This window comes from Phyllopteryx taeniolatus, chromosome 15 (genome assembly GCF_024500385.1).
Source record: "Phyllopteryx taeniolatus isolate TA_2022b chromosome 15, UOR_Ptae_1.2, whole genome shotgun sequence".
NCBI lineage: Eukaryota > Metazoa > Chordata > Actinopteri > Syngnathiformes > Syngnathidae > Phyllopteryx > Phyllopteryx taeniolatus.
Window position 1 is genome coordinate 4,573,657 of NC_084516.1, and position 13,375 is coordinate 4,587,031.

General features: G+C 41.5%; 1 protein-coding gene across 1 annotated transcript; it reads right to left on the minus strand.

Annotated features, from left to right (window-relative positions):
• Positions 1-4,107: 4,107 nt before the first annotated feature.
• On the minus strand, positions 4,108-9,860 carry arid6 (AT-rich interaction domain 6). Its single transcript, XM_061799607.1, has 6 exons — positions 9,401-9,860; positions 8,289-8,442; positions 7,935-7,987; positions 7,606-7,703; positions 7,358-7,517; positions 4,108-5,830 (listed from the first exon to the last, which is right to left on the minus strand). The coding sequence occupies exons 1-6, from the start codon at positions 9,407-9,409 to the stop codon at positions 4,520-4,522; spliced, it is 1,785 nt and encodes a 594-aa protein (XP_061655591.1). The 5' UTR covers positions 9,410-9,860; the 3' UTR covers positions 4,108-4,519.
• Between the last annotated feature and the right edge of the window lie 3,515 nt (positions 9,861-13,375).

Sequence of the window (13,375 nt, forward strand, 5' to 3'; positions counted from 1 at the left end):
GCTATTCTTGTCAGTGTTTAAGTTGATTGAACTTTGCACAATGAACCTCATCTGTTGCCGCTGCCAGTGCCTCTTCTGAACATGACCGCATAATTCACTTTGAACTCTTTTTAAAATGTTAGCCTGCCTGGTTTTGTTAAGAGTTTTAAGTTAATTTACTGCCTGGCCACACCTGTACTGAGTCTTGCAGTGTGGTCCCTATTTTATTTTTTTGCCATTTCTGTTCCTTATATTAGTTTAAACGGGCAAAGCTACACACGAAGGGAAGCATTTGCTTCTATTGAAAAACAAAGGTTGGACACCAATTAAAAAGGCTGCTTTTGATGCTTTATCGTAACACTGATTCCCAACCACATTAGTGTGCGGTGAGAGATCGGGTGTGCTGGGGTAAATACCCAGTTTCACTTAAATGTTCTGAAATTTTGTATTGATTAATAACATAAATATAATTTATGTATTTCATGCACAGTTGTTAATGTGTCTCATCCACCACAGTGTTCTGCATTCATTCATTTGCTGTGTTTGCGATCTGCTCGCGACGGCGGCGACCCTCCCCTTCCCCCGCTCGGAGATCATTGCTGTGTTCTCTGAGCAGCAGGTGAACTCCACGCACACATACATTCATGCAGCGGTAAAAAGTATGTGCGAGTGTACTATCGCACAGGGCGGCATGATGCAATAACGCTATCTAAAATAGAACTCCGTCACGGCATGCCTTATCTGTAAAATATGTACATACACTGAAATAAACACTGCATAACTTGATGATGATGATTTTCATTTTGCGTATCCTGAAAGTTTAACCTGAAAGTGTTTATTTCATGTAAACCATGTTTGAACGTTGGAACAAACATTACCAGTTATTGAAAACATTAGCTGTACATTTTAATTGCAGTGAACAAAAAAAATAAAAAATCTGGAATGGACTAAGTACATTTCCATTCATTTCAATAGGGAAAGATGATTTGAGATGGTGTGGTCACAAAACAAATGAAACTCATATCTCAAGGCACAAGTGTAATAAAACAAATGCATTTCCTGCGTCCTCGATCTTCACTGCGGCGTCGCTAGGAAAAGTGTGTCACCGCAGGTTGACTCACAGTCACAAGCATTAAGATTGGACGATAGTGAGCGCCTAAAATAACCGTGTGTAAACAAATGATGTAAATGGAATTGTGTAACGCCGTCCCGGTTAAAATGTGACTTTGTTCCTTGCATACCAGATGTTAAAGAAACAGTGAAAATACGCAGTCTACTTTTAGTTGCATTTCATTAAAAAAACAAGAGTACTGTACATGCAATTGGAGGTGTAGTAAAGAGTTTGTTAATGTACTTTCAGCGATTTGTTTCTAAATAACATGATACATGTGTAATTGTTGAAAATGTGTGAAGATGGAACAATGCGAGTTGCTTCATCATGATTACTTGGCCCATTTCTACCACTGCAGCATGCAGTTAGCTAGCCAGCTATGCTCTTGCTAAATGCGTACAAGCTATATTAGCTAGTTAGCTATGCATCCACTTTGAAAATTGTATCTTTCCTTGATGCCAAAATTGACAGGAGTGCTCAGTGTCGTTAAATTCCCAGTTCGATTACATGATTCTTTGAAGCCGAACTTGCTAAAAAGTGTTTTCTTTATGGCAGTTGTCTTCAAACAAAAGTTTTGTAGTGTATTGTTTATTTATGCAAATATGATATGATATATGTAATCGCAAAAAAAGCGAAATCCTGTTGCTCTGTGTTGACTTTAAATTGCTGTCACCTTCATCATTCACCCAAACCGGGAGGAAGTGCTCAGACCTGTTTTGCGGAATGTAGAAGTAGGTTGCGCAAACTATATATCGGATTGTGGGGTATATAACTAGCAGCAAGTATGTGCTCCAATGTCTGTCATGTAGTTTGAGCTGAGGGCTGAATGATATGTGCCCGTTACTTTTTTTCAAGCTCCGCAGATGGCGACACAACGTAAAAAGACGTAATTAGAGAGGCCGTGACACAACCGAATTGTTTGATGTTGTCAATTCCAAGAATTATTCGTGGCGAATGCGTTAGCGTGTGCCGGCCTAAAAAACTAAAGCCTCTGGCATAAAAAAAACTCTCTCATCTGAATAAACAACATACAAGAAACGTGTATTTTTAATAGCATAAAAGCCTGAGTATGTTTTTTTGTTGTTGTCGTGACAAATTATAAAAACGGATATCGTTTGCAATTCACTGTAAAAAATCATTTTTACTTTTCTACTTAAGTACATTTCAGAGTCTGTACTTCTACTTTGACTACTAAGTACTGTACTTTATCCTTAGGCTGGTATGAGGAATTAAAAAAAACATTTTTTTTTTTTTTTACTATTCTCATACACAATCATCTCCAGCATCATAACAAAAACACCAAGACTAATTTAGTACCGCCCAATGTCGGAATGTGCAATTACTTTTCCAACAGACATACAGCTCACATGCTTGGAATAACTCCAGAGTATGCATTGCAGTTTGCGTGAGTTACAAAGAGATAACGATAATGTCTGACACTTTTGTCAATAAGGGCACTACACATGCCTCAAAGATCAAGAATTACAATTGACATATTTTGACTGAACTTTCAGGAACCACAGAATATTATGTTCTGTGACAATATAAGCAAAAGACAATATAAGCAAAAGAAAATATCTAAGAAAATATGGGCTAAAAAGACAAAAACAATGGGTTAAAAATCCACAATAATGATGAATGGTGATATAGCGGGTTTTCACTATAATATTATCATAAACTGTAATTTCATTCACTTCCTGTGAATATGCTGCCCCCTCTCGTTTTGGAGGGCCCCAAAATCAAGTGTTAAAAGCATGTCATTGTGGAGCTGCTCGCCATTTGACACATTGCCGTTACCATGGAAGAGACAGACTTATAACAAGATGTAATTACATATTGGCATCAAACGACCTGTTGGGTCTGTTTCCCAAGATTGGTGTCAGTGAAGCAACAGCAATTAAGGCAATTAAATAAGGCACAAGCTGTTCTTCCAAACGAACCCTGATGCCAGCAAACTGACTAATTGTGGCTTTTATTAAATGCCGCACATTGTCACGCTGTCATTGTGACGCTCCACCCCCCGGGGTGTAGTTACATTATACAGTCAAATGCAGTGTTTGTTTCCCAACCTCTATTCAACCAAAGTGCTTATTTTACATAAGAAAAATCTCACAGCACACCACCAAACAAAAATATCAAAAAGTAGTATTCTGTGTGAATGGCAACACGTTGTACATTCCACCATCTAATGGAAGAGCATTTCATTCGTCTGCTTGTCACTATACGTCGCTGGCATAGTTGGATGAACAAAGATTTTGAAAACGGAAAAAATGTAAACCCTTTAGTAGACGAGACAGGACGAGCACATTGAGAATAATAAAGAGATATTTAATTTAATAAAAACTGCCTATTTCTCCATAAGGTGAGGTCCTATAATGTATACAGACATGAACACAGTTATCATTTGCATCAGGCAGGAGTGTTCACAAGTCTTCTTTGTGTTGTGTCAAATTTAGAAGACATGTATTTTCAATTTGCAGGGACTTTAAGCACCTTTTGGTTTTGAGAAAAGCGCAATACAAATTGAAAAAAAGAAGAAGAAAAATTGGGGAAAAAAATGAAATACATTGGGGAAAAATGTTAAATTTAAAGAAACAAAAAAAAAAAAAAACATTTATCCGTGGATAGTTGAATCCGTGGGTGCCAAACCGAGAGTATGCGGACGTCCACTGTAATTCGAGTTAGAAGTCACAGATGAAGAAACGCCAGCTTGGATGTAGTGCACACAAACAGATGAAAACTGTGAAAAACACAAAGGATACAAAAACTAAATTCACCTTTTGCACTTGCTTGTTCTTGTTTGGCCTAGCATGCGATGACGTCCTTCCATAGATGTCGACCAATGGGCGTGCTGAAAATCCCCGAACGCTCTACTCTAATAACGCAACTAATAATAAGAATAGTTTCTTGGCTGTGTATCAGCTAATTGAGGGCGTACATAGCAATTACCAGCTGCTCAGCAAGTTGATGAAAGACCAACGATGTTCTGTCGCCATGGAAAAAGTAGACTTGAAAGGTCTGGATATTTGATTGGTGTTTATTCAAACCTTGACTGACTTACCAATTCACTAATTTGAATGTTACCACACTGAACACAAATGGCACACAAACCCGTCTTTTGAGGATGTTTCACCGCTGCAGTGATGTGTTTTAAACAAATAGTTCTTAACAAAGAAACCTATAAAAACAATCGTGAGTGTATTTACTTTTGTCATTTTATGTATTTAAAGTCAACCCCTGTTTTGTGGTTTATTCTTCATACTCTTTTTAAGCAATCTTTTTTTTTTTAAATGGGTTTTTACAGTTTTACAGGCAAGTCTGAATTTAGAGCCATCTTGGTACAAACAAGCCAGGCGGCACTGAAGTTTACTGGAAGCTTACAATACTGTATTTACACTATATTTACATGCATTTACATTCACGTGAGTGTCACGTAGAGCTGGAGATGATTTTCTTGAGCTTCATCACCTCCTCGCTGGTGAGCTGCAACATGGGGGCTGCCGAGCTGGAATTCATCATCAGCAAAGACGAGTTCATCTCTGGCGCCTTCCAACTCTGCTCGCCGTCTCGCTGACGGCTCGTTGTCACCAGGAGGTCGTGCGGAACCGGGCCGGGGCTCTGGGGCGGCTGCCTGTCCTTGACGGTGGCCTCCCAATAAGACTGAGGCTTGGAGCCGCTTGATGATGTCACTTCTGGCTGGGAAAACTGAGAAGCGTCCAGACCGGTGCTGGGTTTCGGAGCACTGCTGGAAGGGGATTGTGCTGCGTAGCCGGTGAAATGATTCTGGCTGGGGATGTGGCACATGGTGGACGTCTGGGTGGTGGACCCTGGGGTTGGCACTTTTCTACCAGGTACCCTGAGGTCTTCGATGCTGGCGCGCCGCTGGTGGGCGTTCGGGTGAAATGACAACTGTCCCGGGGGTGTGTCCTTGCTCCTTTGCGCCGCCTCCTGTAAGAGGCGAGGTAGCTGCTTGGCGTCGTGCGTCGTACCCGGCGGGCCGTACATCCGCAGCCAGTTGTGGAACACCGACAGGGGGATCTCGATCTCCATTTTGCCATCGTCTTCAGGAGGTGAGCAGGGTAGGGCGTGGTTGAGGTTTAGCCTAGTCACTGCTGGACCCTCCTCTTGCTCTTCTTTCTTAATCCCGTACTCTGCCGGGCTCCGGTTGGTAATACAGGTATGGCTGTCGGTCCTCATTGTCAAGGCAGAGTCATACTCCGGACTACTACTAGAGGTGAGGTCAACCACGGAGTCCTCCCTGGCCTTGGCGAGGTCCGACATCGCTCTGATTATGGCCGCCTCATCCAGCTTCTTACTTCCGTTCTTACTCGCTGCCTGCGAGTACAGCCGCGTGTACAGCGAGGAGGGCGTGTTCAAAAACTTTGGGTTCTTGCTGACCGAGGGTGGGGAGAATGATGATTTGGGGTTCCTGTCCATCCTCTGACTCTCCTCTTTAATGCTCAGGTTGAGAGGCTCACTCAGTCCCGAAGAATACTTGTATTGCTCGGCCAGGAAGCGCAAGTGCTCCAGAGGCCTCACACGTTCGGTCGGGGCGGGACCACACGGCGGGTAGGTGAATTTGGGTGAGGGAGCTGTCTGGGGGCTGTGTGACGTCGTCATGGAAGCGGAAATGGGGGCATAAGGCGGCAGAATGGTGTGGCTTGAGGGATAGTAGCGGGGGGGTTGGACTGGGAGAGGAAATACGCTGCGATGAAGGCCCAGCTGAACGTTGGGATGGTTCTGTTGCAGATAAAAGTGCTTACATTTCGGTATTACACCACACCAGTTTAGAGGGAACAACAACCATACAACAAAAGTAGTCCAGTGGTTGGTCAAAGTATACTTCCCCTAGCTTCTCTTTATACCCGTGTAAGTCACGCCCTAAACATGGACTGTACTCTATCTGACTACCATTGTCTTTTCTTATCCGAGGACGATGATCGTCTGACTTCATCATCCTCTGATTGAATCGAACGGGAACTATCCACCCAACCACGAACATACTGAACCGTCTAAATCAGTCATTAGTCTTCCTTAAGCGAGTCACATATCTGAGACTTGGTTATGTAAGAAAGTACATTTTAATTAATTTTTACATTACATCAACTGCCTTGCTGGCAAATTTAACTCACTGGAGTGTCTAGGGTATGACCAATGAGTTCCCGGGTCTTCAACTACACACTCTAATCACATCCCCTTACTAGCACAGGTGGCATCTTACCACTCCCGAAGTATTATCAGACGCCTACCCTGATACTACGTCCTCTTCTTCCTTTTCCTTTCGGCTTGTCTCCTTGGGGGCCGCCACATCGTGTCATCTTTTTCCATCTATGCCTTTCTTCTGCATCCTCCTCTCTAACACCAACTGCCCTCATGTCTTCCCTTACTGCATCCATCAACCTTCTTTTAGATCTTCCTCTAGGTCTCCTCTGGATGTGTCCAAACTCTCAAAGTCTGCACTTTGTATTTGTCTCCAAAATGTCTAACCTTGGCGGTCTCCTCTGATGAGCTAATTTCTAATCCTATCCAACCTACTCACTCCTACAGAGAACCTCAACATCTTTGTTTCCGCCACCTCCAGCGCTGCTTCCTGTCGTCTCTTCAGTACCACTGTCTCTATTCCGTACATCACGGCCCTCCTCACCGTTGTCGTATAAAACCTTCCCCTTCATCGTAGCAGAGACGCTCCTGTCACATAACACACCTGACACTTTCCCCCACCCATTCCAACCTGATTGGACCTCCTGTTTCTTCACCTCCTTACCACACTCATCATTGCTCTGTACTGTTGACTCCAAGTATTTAAAGTCCTCCACCCTCGGTATCTCTTCTCCCTCAACCCCTCTCATTCGTGCACATATAATGTCTGTCTTCGGCTAATCTTTATCCCTCTCCTTTCCAGTGCATGCCTGCACGTTTCTAAATGTTCTTGTCCGTCAGTATTGCAAAAAAGGAAGGGGCTCACAGCTGATCCCTGAGGCTGATCCCTGTCTCACCTCCACCTTAAAGTCCACTTTCACACCCACGACACACGTCACCACTGTTCTGTACTATTCTAACATACTTCTCTCTGATACTACATCTGAAGACTGCAAATGAGAGAGAGCCAGGAAAAAGCCAACTTTGATGGACAGTGTGAAAGGAGTTGGAAAGTTAGGCTAGTCAATCATTTCTTCTTGCAGCCCTGACAGGAAATTTACTTTCAAAACACTTGAGCTAGCTTTGAACATCTTTCGTCTCACCAGAAAGAAGTAACATTTTACTAACCTGGTGGTGCAGCGGCATTGACATCATCATGCGTTTGACTTGTCTAGGACTGTCCATGTCCTCCGGGCCGTAGCCATGATAGCGGTAGTGCTCCGCCACATGTGGCGACACCACGTTCATCGGCATTCCCTTCAGGTGGCACTCGTACGCCAGCAACAGCCTTTGCGGGACGCCGACAACATGCCGGTGAGGTTAGAGCCCGACACATAACTGACACCCCCTCATCCCCTATCTCCACGGTGACTTACTTCTCGTAATGGCGGCGGGTGCAGGTGGCAGCGCTTGTGCTGCGAGGGTTTCCTCCCAGCGAGTTGTAGACCTGCTTCCAAAGCTGCTGAGCCGTCACCTGCCCAGAGAAAAGCTCCATCAATCATCTCCATGTCGCAAAGTTTTATTAGTTAAACCTCTTACAAGGCGATGCCACATAAAATTGGACAGAGAGGCCGCAGGGAGAAACGAGAATGTTCTTTCTTTCATCCATGCTATTGTATTTTGTTCACTTTCCGGTGTTTGAATGTTAATGACAGAAAGAAGAGACAAAGTGAAAACGAGGAAAAACATATTTAAAAAAACGTACCTGATGGTAACCCCCCAAGTCTCTGACCGTCTTGAACATCACAAACAGATCAACTGTGAGGAAAGAACAAAGAGTGGAAGAATTGTCTTACAAATTCTCACAATATTGATGTAACCAGACTAAACAAGTGGAAGGACGTTTTACGACTTGTCTGCTGGCCTAAACACTAACAGAAGCACTGACTTACATTTGGAACCTACATTACAATGTTTGTTCCATGAAATTGTTTTAATGTATTCCCAACAAGCTTCTCATGTCGTGGTCTTCCCTCTTGTCTGTGCTGCTTCCAGTACGTGTATGTGTACATGACTATTTATTTATTTTTGTCCGACAATTTCAAAACCACTCAAGTACTTTGTTTGAAGCCCAGATGAGGGATTCTCTCGATGGGCGTATCTCGCCTCTTCATGAAAAGGTAGAGATTCTTCAGAAAGGTCTCCTCGTTCATGCCCACCAACTCCTTGCGGTGCTCCTCCGGGACGCCAAGGTGAGCCTTGGCCATATGTGCCTGAGAGCACACAAAACAACAATTATGGCTTTGACAAAAGGCTCACCGTTCTGTTTCTTATTGACGAATGGTCGTCAAACACATTAATCAAATCTGAGACAGCCACGCCATCGCTGCATCAATGCGTCCTTTCATGGATGACGTGTTACCCTTGAGGAATCTGTCAAGGCACGTAACTGCTATTTGACTCCATTTGAGCAACGTGCTAACACCCATTTTTCGCCCAAAATGCCCAAAATCTTCATTTTCACCCTAGCCTTACCCCAAGCACAGCTTCAATCTGAAACCTTTAAACCTACTCCCTGACCCCAAACCCTAAACCAAGTTTAACGTCAACCCCCAACTGTACGCCACAGGTAAATCTGCGCTTCTAAATATAGTTGAGTATTATTATAAAACACAATGTATATACTGTATATATTTTGTTGGAACAGCTAGATGGCAGCCGGCTGGATCTGGCTCCATACCCGGGAACCTCATTTTTGTTTGCGAAAGCTCAGGTGATACGACATGGCATTTCGAATTGGCCGTTACATCTGTAATGTTGCTCCACTGCGATTCAAATTGCGAATAGTTGTCGATCACTCGATTTAAAAACTAGTTGCAGAACCACGCACGCTCCGTGACAGTTGACTCGCGTTCAGCCGTGTCGCTCGGTGTAATGGGCATAACCCTTACCTGACATTTTCAATCCTAACCCTACCCGCAAACCTAATCCTAACCCCTTCTGCTACTGCAATCCTAACCCCTAACCACAAATCATAACCTTCAACCGTAAACCCATCTGCAACCGCAAACCATATAACCCCAAACTCCTAACCCTAAACACAAATCATAACCCCAACATGCAAACCTAAACCTACCCTGACCCCAAACCTAACTCCAAAATCCCCAATCGTAAGCCTAAATGTATTTGTGTTGAAAGGACGAAATGTCATAACACACTTCCCGTACTCACCATTTCCATCACGGGTGCAAGTGAGGGTCCTGATTAGTCAGCACCGGGTGCCATCTGAAACCACTGCAACACACACATACACACACACGCACACACAGACACACACGTGTACGTCCCAGCGGCTTTTTGCAAATATATGACAGCGTCACACGGGCTGCCTACTTCAACGTCCCGCTGCTGAGATTTGCACTGTCTGACCGGTCCAACCGGCTCTTGAACAACTGCAGCGCTGAAATCGACCGCGTGGCGCAATTTGGCATTTGAAGTAAGCAATAGTAACCCAAGTCATAGTACTGAATCTCCTTTGACAGGGCGACACATTGGCACTTTACGCTCGGATTGGCATCGGAGAGCAAGAGGATTCGATTGAATGTGAAGATATTTGTCGGGCACCAAAAAAAAAAAAACATCGCAGCGCTGAATATATGTAGGCTCAGCATGTCATGTCATGTCGTCATATTAACGATAATAATTATCCACGCACAAGCTGGAAATGCAACATTTCAACGGCTGCCCGTCTATTTTTGGCAAACTGAGATTAGATTGGATAAAACATCCCTATTTCAAGTTTTGTTTAATTTGTCGCAGGATCATCTGTGCAATCCTTTTTTTAAACTTTTTTTTTTTTTGCTTAAGATAAAGCATTTGTCTATGTATCTCTTCCCGATGCTACGCTAATGCTAATTGGCATTTCCTCCTAATTTGAGTGGTAGTTTAAGAAGTTTAACAAATTGCATGCATAGCTTGAATGCTGAGCTGTTATTTTTCACGGCTCAATCGCAACGGTGTCCCTACTATTCTAGGGATTGCTATGATACGCTAAAAAAAATAAATGTAGTTGTATAAACCTTTAGGTATTTATCAGGGGATTTAATTACTTTTGAGATGAAAATCTATATTTTTGTACATTTTTGTTTAAATGTTATCTTTAAGATGAACACATTTTTATGTATATTTATATCAATATAGTTGAAATAAGTTAAAAAGTCACAAATCTAAACAAAAACAATAAGGAAAAAACAAAAAAGGAAATTGTTGAACTTAAGTGAAAAAATTAAAAAAGGACAAATGACAAATTGAGTACAAAAAAAATGGAAAATTCAAAAAGGGAAAACTCAAAAATGGAAGTTGAAACAAAAATGTCAAAATGAAAAAGTGAAAAATACAAAAAAAATGTGAAAAGGGAAAATAAAAAATAAAAAATTTCATTTACATCACTATATCCATAAAAATATGTCACCGTAATGTTTTTCTTTTTCACATTTCTTCAACCACAACCCTCGTATGGTTCGAAATGTGTGCCGAAGCTAAACTAAGCCACATAATATATACTATGATATATAGTAAGCCACATAGTTTAGACAATAAGACTTAGTACACACCATATAGTACAGTAGTGATACTTGAGTCGAAGTTACCAAATACGGCTCCGAAAGTCGCTGTTTCACTCGATAACTGTGACACCTCCTTGATTGATTGTGGCTTTTAACACCCAATTTGCAGCAAATGTCAATTTTGGACGTCTACGTGTGATGATATTTAACCATCATTCCGTACTCTGACAGGGTGCCATCGGCTCACTGGGGGGGACAGATACTGTATGTTACCTGAACATTCCCTGATATTTATCTATCATTAGGCAAAGATGTCGAGATGCAATTTCATCTCATGCGGCTCAGCCGGTTCGACAGGAAGGAGATTTGGCAAGCGTTAATCACATACAACGCAAAGACGCTCCGTTGGAATGGCGTGATCATTACAGTGGGTGACGGAACATTTTCAGACCCCCTTAAAATTTTCACTCTGTGTTATATTGCAGCCATTTGTTAAAATTATTTAAGTTCATTTTTTTGTCCTCATTGATGTAGAACAATAACAAGAAACAATAAAATGGAAAAAGGCCAAAATTAAAGTAAACATAAAAAGTGAAAAATACAAGTGAAAATAATAAAAAATTAAACAACAAAAATAAATACCAAAAAATTTTTAACTGCAAAGAAAAGTAAAAGGTTATTTTTCAGCAGTGAAAAAGATGTGAAAAGTGAAAGTGAAAACTTAGTGAAAGTGGAAACTTAGGTCAACAAAAATAAAAAATGATACCGCAAAAAACAGAAAAGTGACATTTTAAAAAGTGAAAAACAAAAATGTAAAAAAATGAAATAGTAAATGGCAAATTATTATTATTATTATTTATTTTTTTAAACGCATTTTTAAATACTACAATTGAATGTGAAAATTGAGTCAAGACAAACAAAAAAGTGAAAACAAAAGTTAACTGGTGCGAGGCATTCATTGGAGGGGCTCTTTGGAGACACTTAAAAAGTAAAAAAAAAAAAAAAAAAAAAAAAAAAAAAAAAAGAGTTCAAACCGTTTTTGCCAGCCCCTTGCAGAATTACTTGTGGTTATGCAAGCATGTCTTTGTTGATTCTAACCGCCTCTCAGCAAAACAAAGGCAACATTGATACAGCTGGAAGACGGAAGTCAAGACGTGAGCGTCACGCTCGTCCATCTGTCTTCAGCTCTTAATGTCAGGAATCCTATATTGGGAAGGATGACATCAGTCAGTCAGCTCCTATCTTTTATGATACATCTACTTCACTCACAAAAATATCGGGCTTTCAGATTTCTCTCTGAATTTAAATTGATCTCTAAACTTTCGAATGCCCAACTGTTCCGTGGTTCAGTACTTTTGTTTGACAGCAAGGAGCTGAAGGGCAAAATCTACGCATCATTTGACATCAAATGCATTATGTCTCATGACATATGCAGTGGATATATAAAAAGTCTGCACACCCCTGTTCAAATGGCAGGTTTTTGTGTGGGAAAAAAAAAAGACAACCAGATACGGTTCAATGTTGATTTCATCGGACAGTAACACATTTTTCCCCACTTCCGTTTGGGTGATTTCTGTTTTTTGTTTGCAAAATTCTGAAGCCAAAGTTGAACTTTTTGGCCATTATTTCATAAGGTATATTTGGCACAAACACAATACTGCTCTTGACCAAAAGAACACCATCCCTACAGTGCAGCATGGTGCTGGTAGCATCATGCTTTGGGGCTGTTTCCCTTCAGGAATGTCAGGAAAAGTCTACTGAGAACATTTAAACTTTATTAAACCATTTTAGTTTGAATGTGATTGGTTTATTCTGAACACAGCTACTTTTTTTTTTTATATACATCGCAGAAGCCTGGCATTTGAACAGGGGTGTGTAGACTTTGTATATCTCCACTGTACCTCTTCCGTGAACACATGAACAGTCATGACGATCAATCACGCTGACAGCAGATGAACCAGATGTATGCGGTCTATAAGGAATAATGTGGAGCGAGTCGGTAATTATTGTCATTATTATAACTTGGCACAGCTTTTTCAATTACGGAGTTATGAGCATGTAACTACACTATGTTATAAAGTTAACTTCAAAGTGTAATCTGTCAGGCTTTGTGGGAAAACAACAGGGTGGATTACAGCCTTGACGCAAGTACTAATACAGTCTTGTTACTTACTTATGTTAAACTCGCTTGCTAGCTACAGTATTTCAATGCTGGAAACAAACCCAGTCCTTCGTTTCTGTTCGGAATTTGCGCTCACAGTTTTTTGGACCTGCGAGCAAAAATTGGTAGCAGTGAACTCGGCTCACTTCACAACAAGCAGCCATTTGGCATCGTGAGATGATCTTCAAAAAAGAGGCTTCAGGATGTTTAATGCCAGTCCGAATTAAAGTCGACTGTCAAACTCAATGTAAAACAAAGAAAATGTGTCATAACACTTTAACTAACGGATATTCAAAACACAAACGGTGCAGTGGCACGTAGACAAAACAATACCACAATACAATACATATTCTTCATCCTCTGCAAAGCAAACAACTAATATTAATCCAGATTGCTGTCACTTGCAGTAATTGTGAAACTCTTCTCATTCGTGTCTGCATGACTGTCTAATACTGCCCCTGGTGGCCGAGTCGCACAGAC

What these genes read in the sequence shown, in the direction of transcription:
- arid6 (XM_061799607.1), bottom strand. An exon ending in TCATCTGGGCTTCAAACAAA is followed by an intron (nt 7,988 to 8,288) that starts GTACTTGAGTGG and finishes CTTTCCTCACAG; the next exon opens with TTGATCTGTTTGTGATGTTC. An exon ending in CAATGCCGCTGCACCACCAG is followed by an intron (nt 5,831 to 7,357) that starts GTTAGTAAAATG and finishes TATCTGCAACAG; the next exon opens with AACCATCCCAACGTTCAGCT.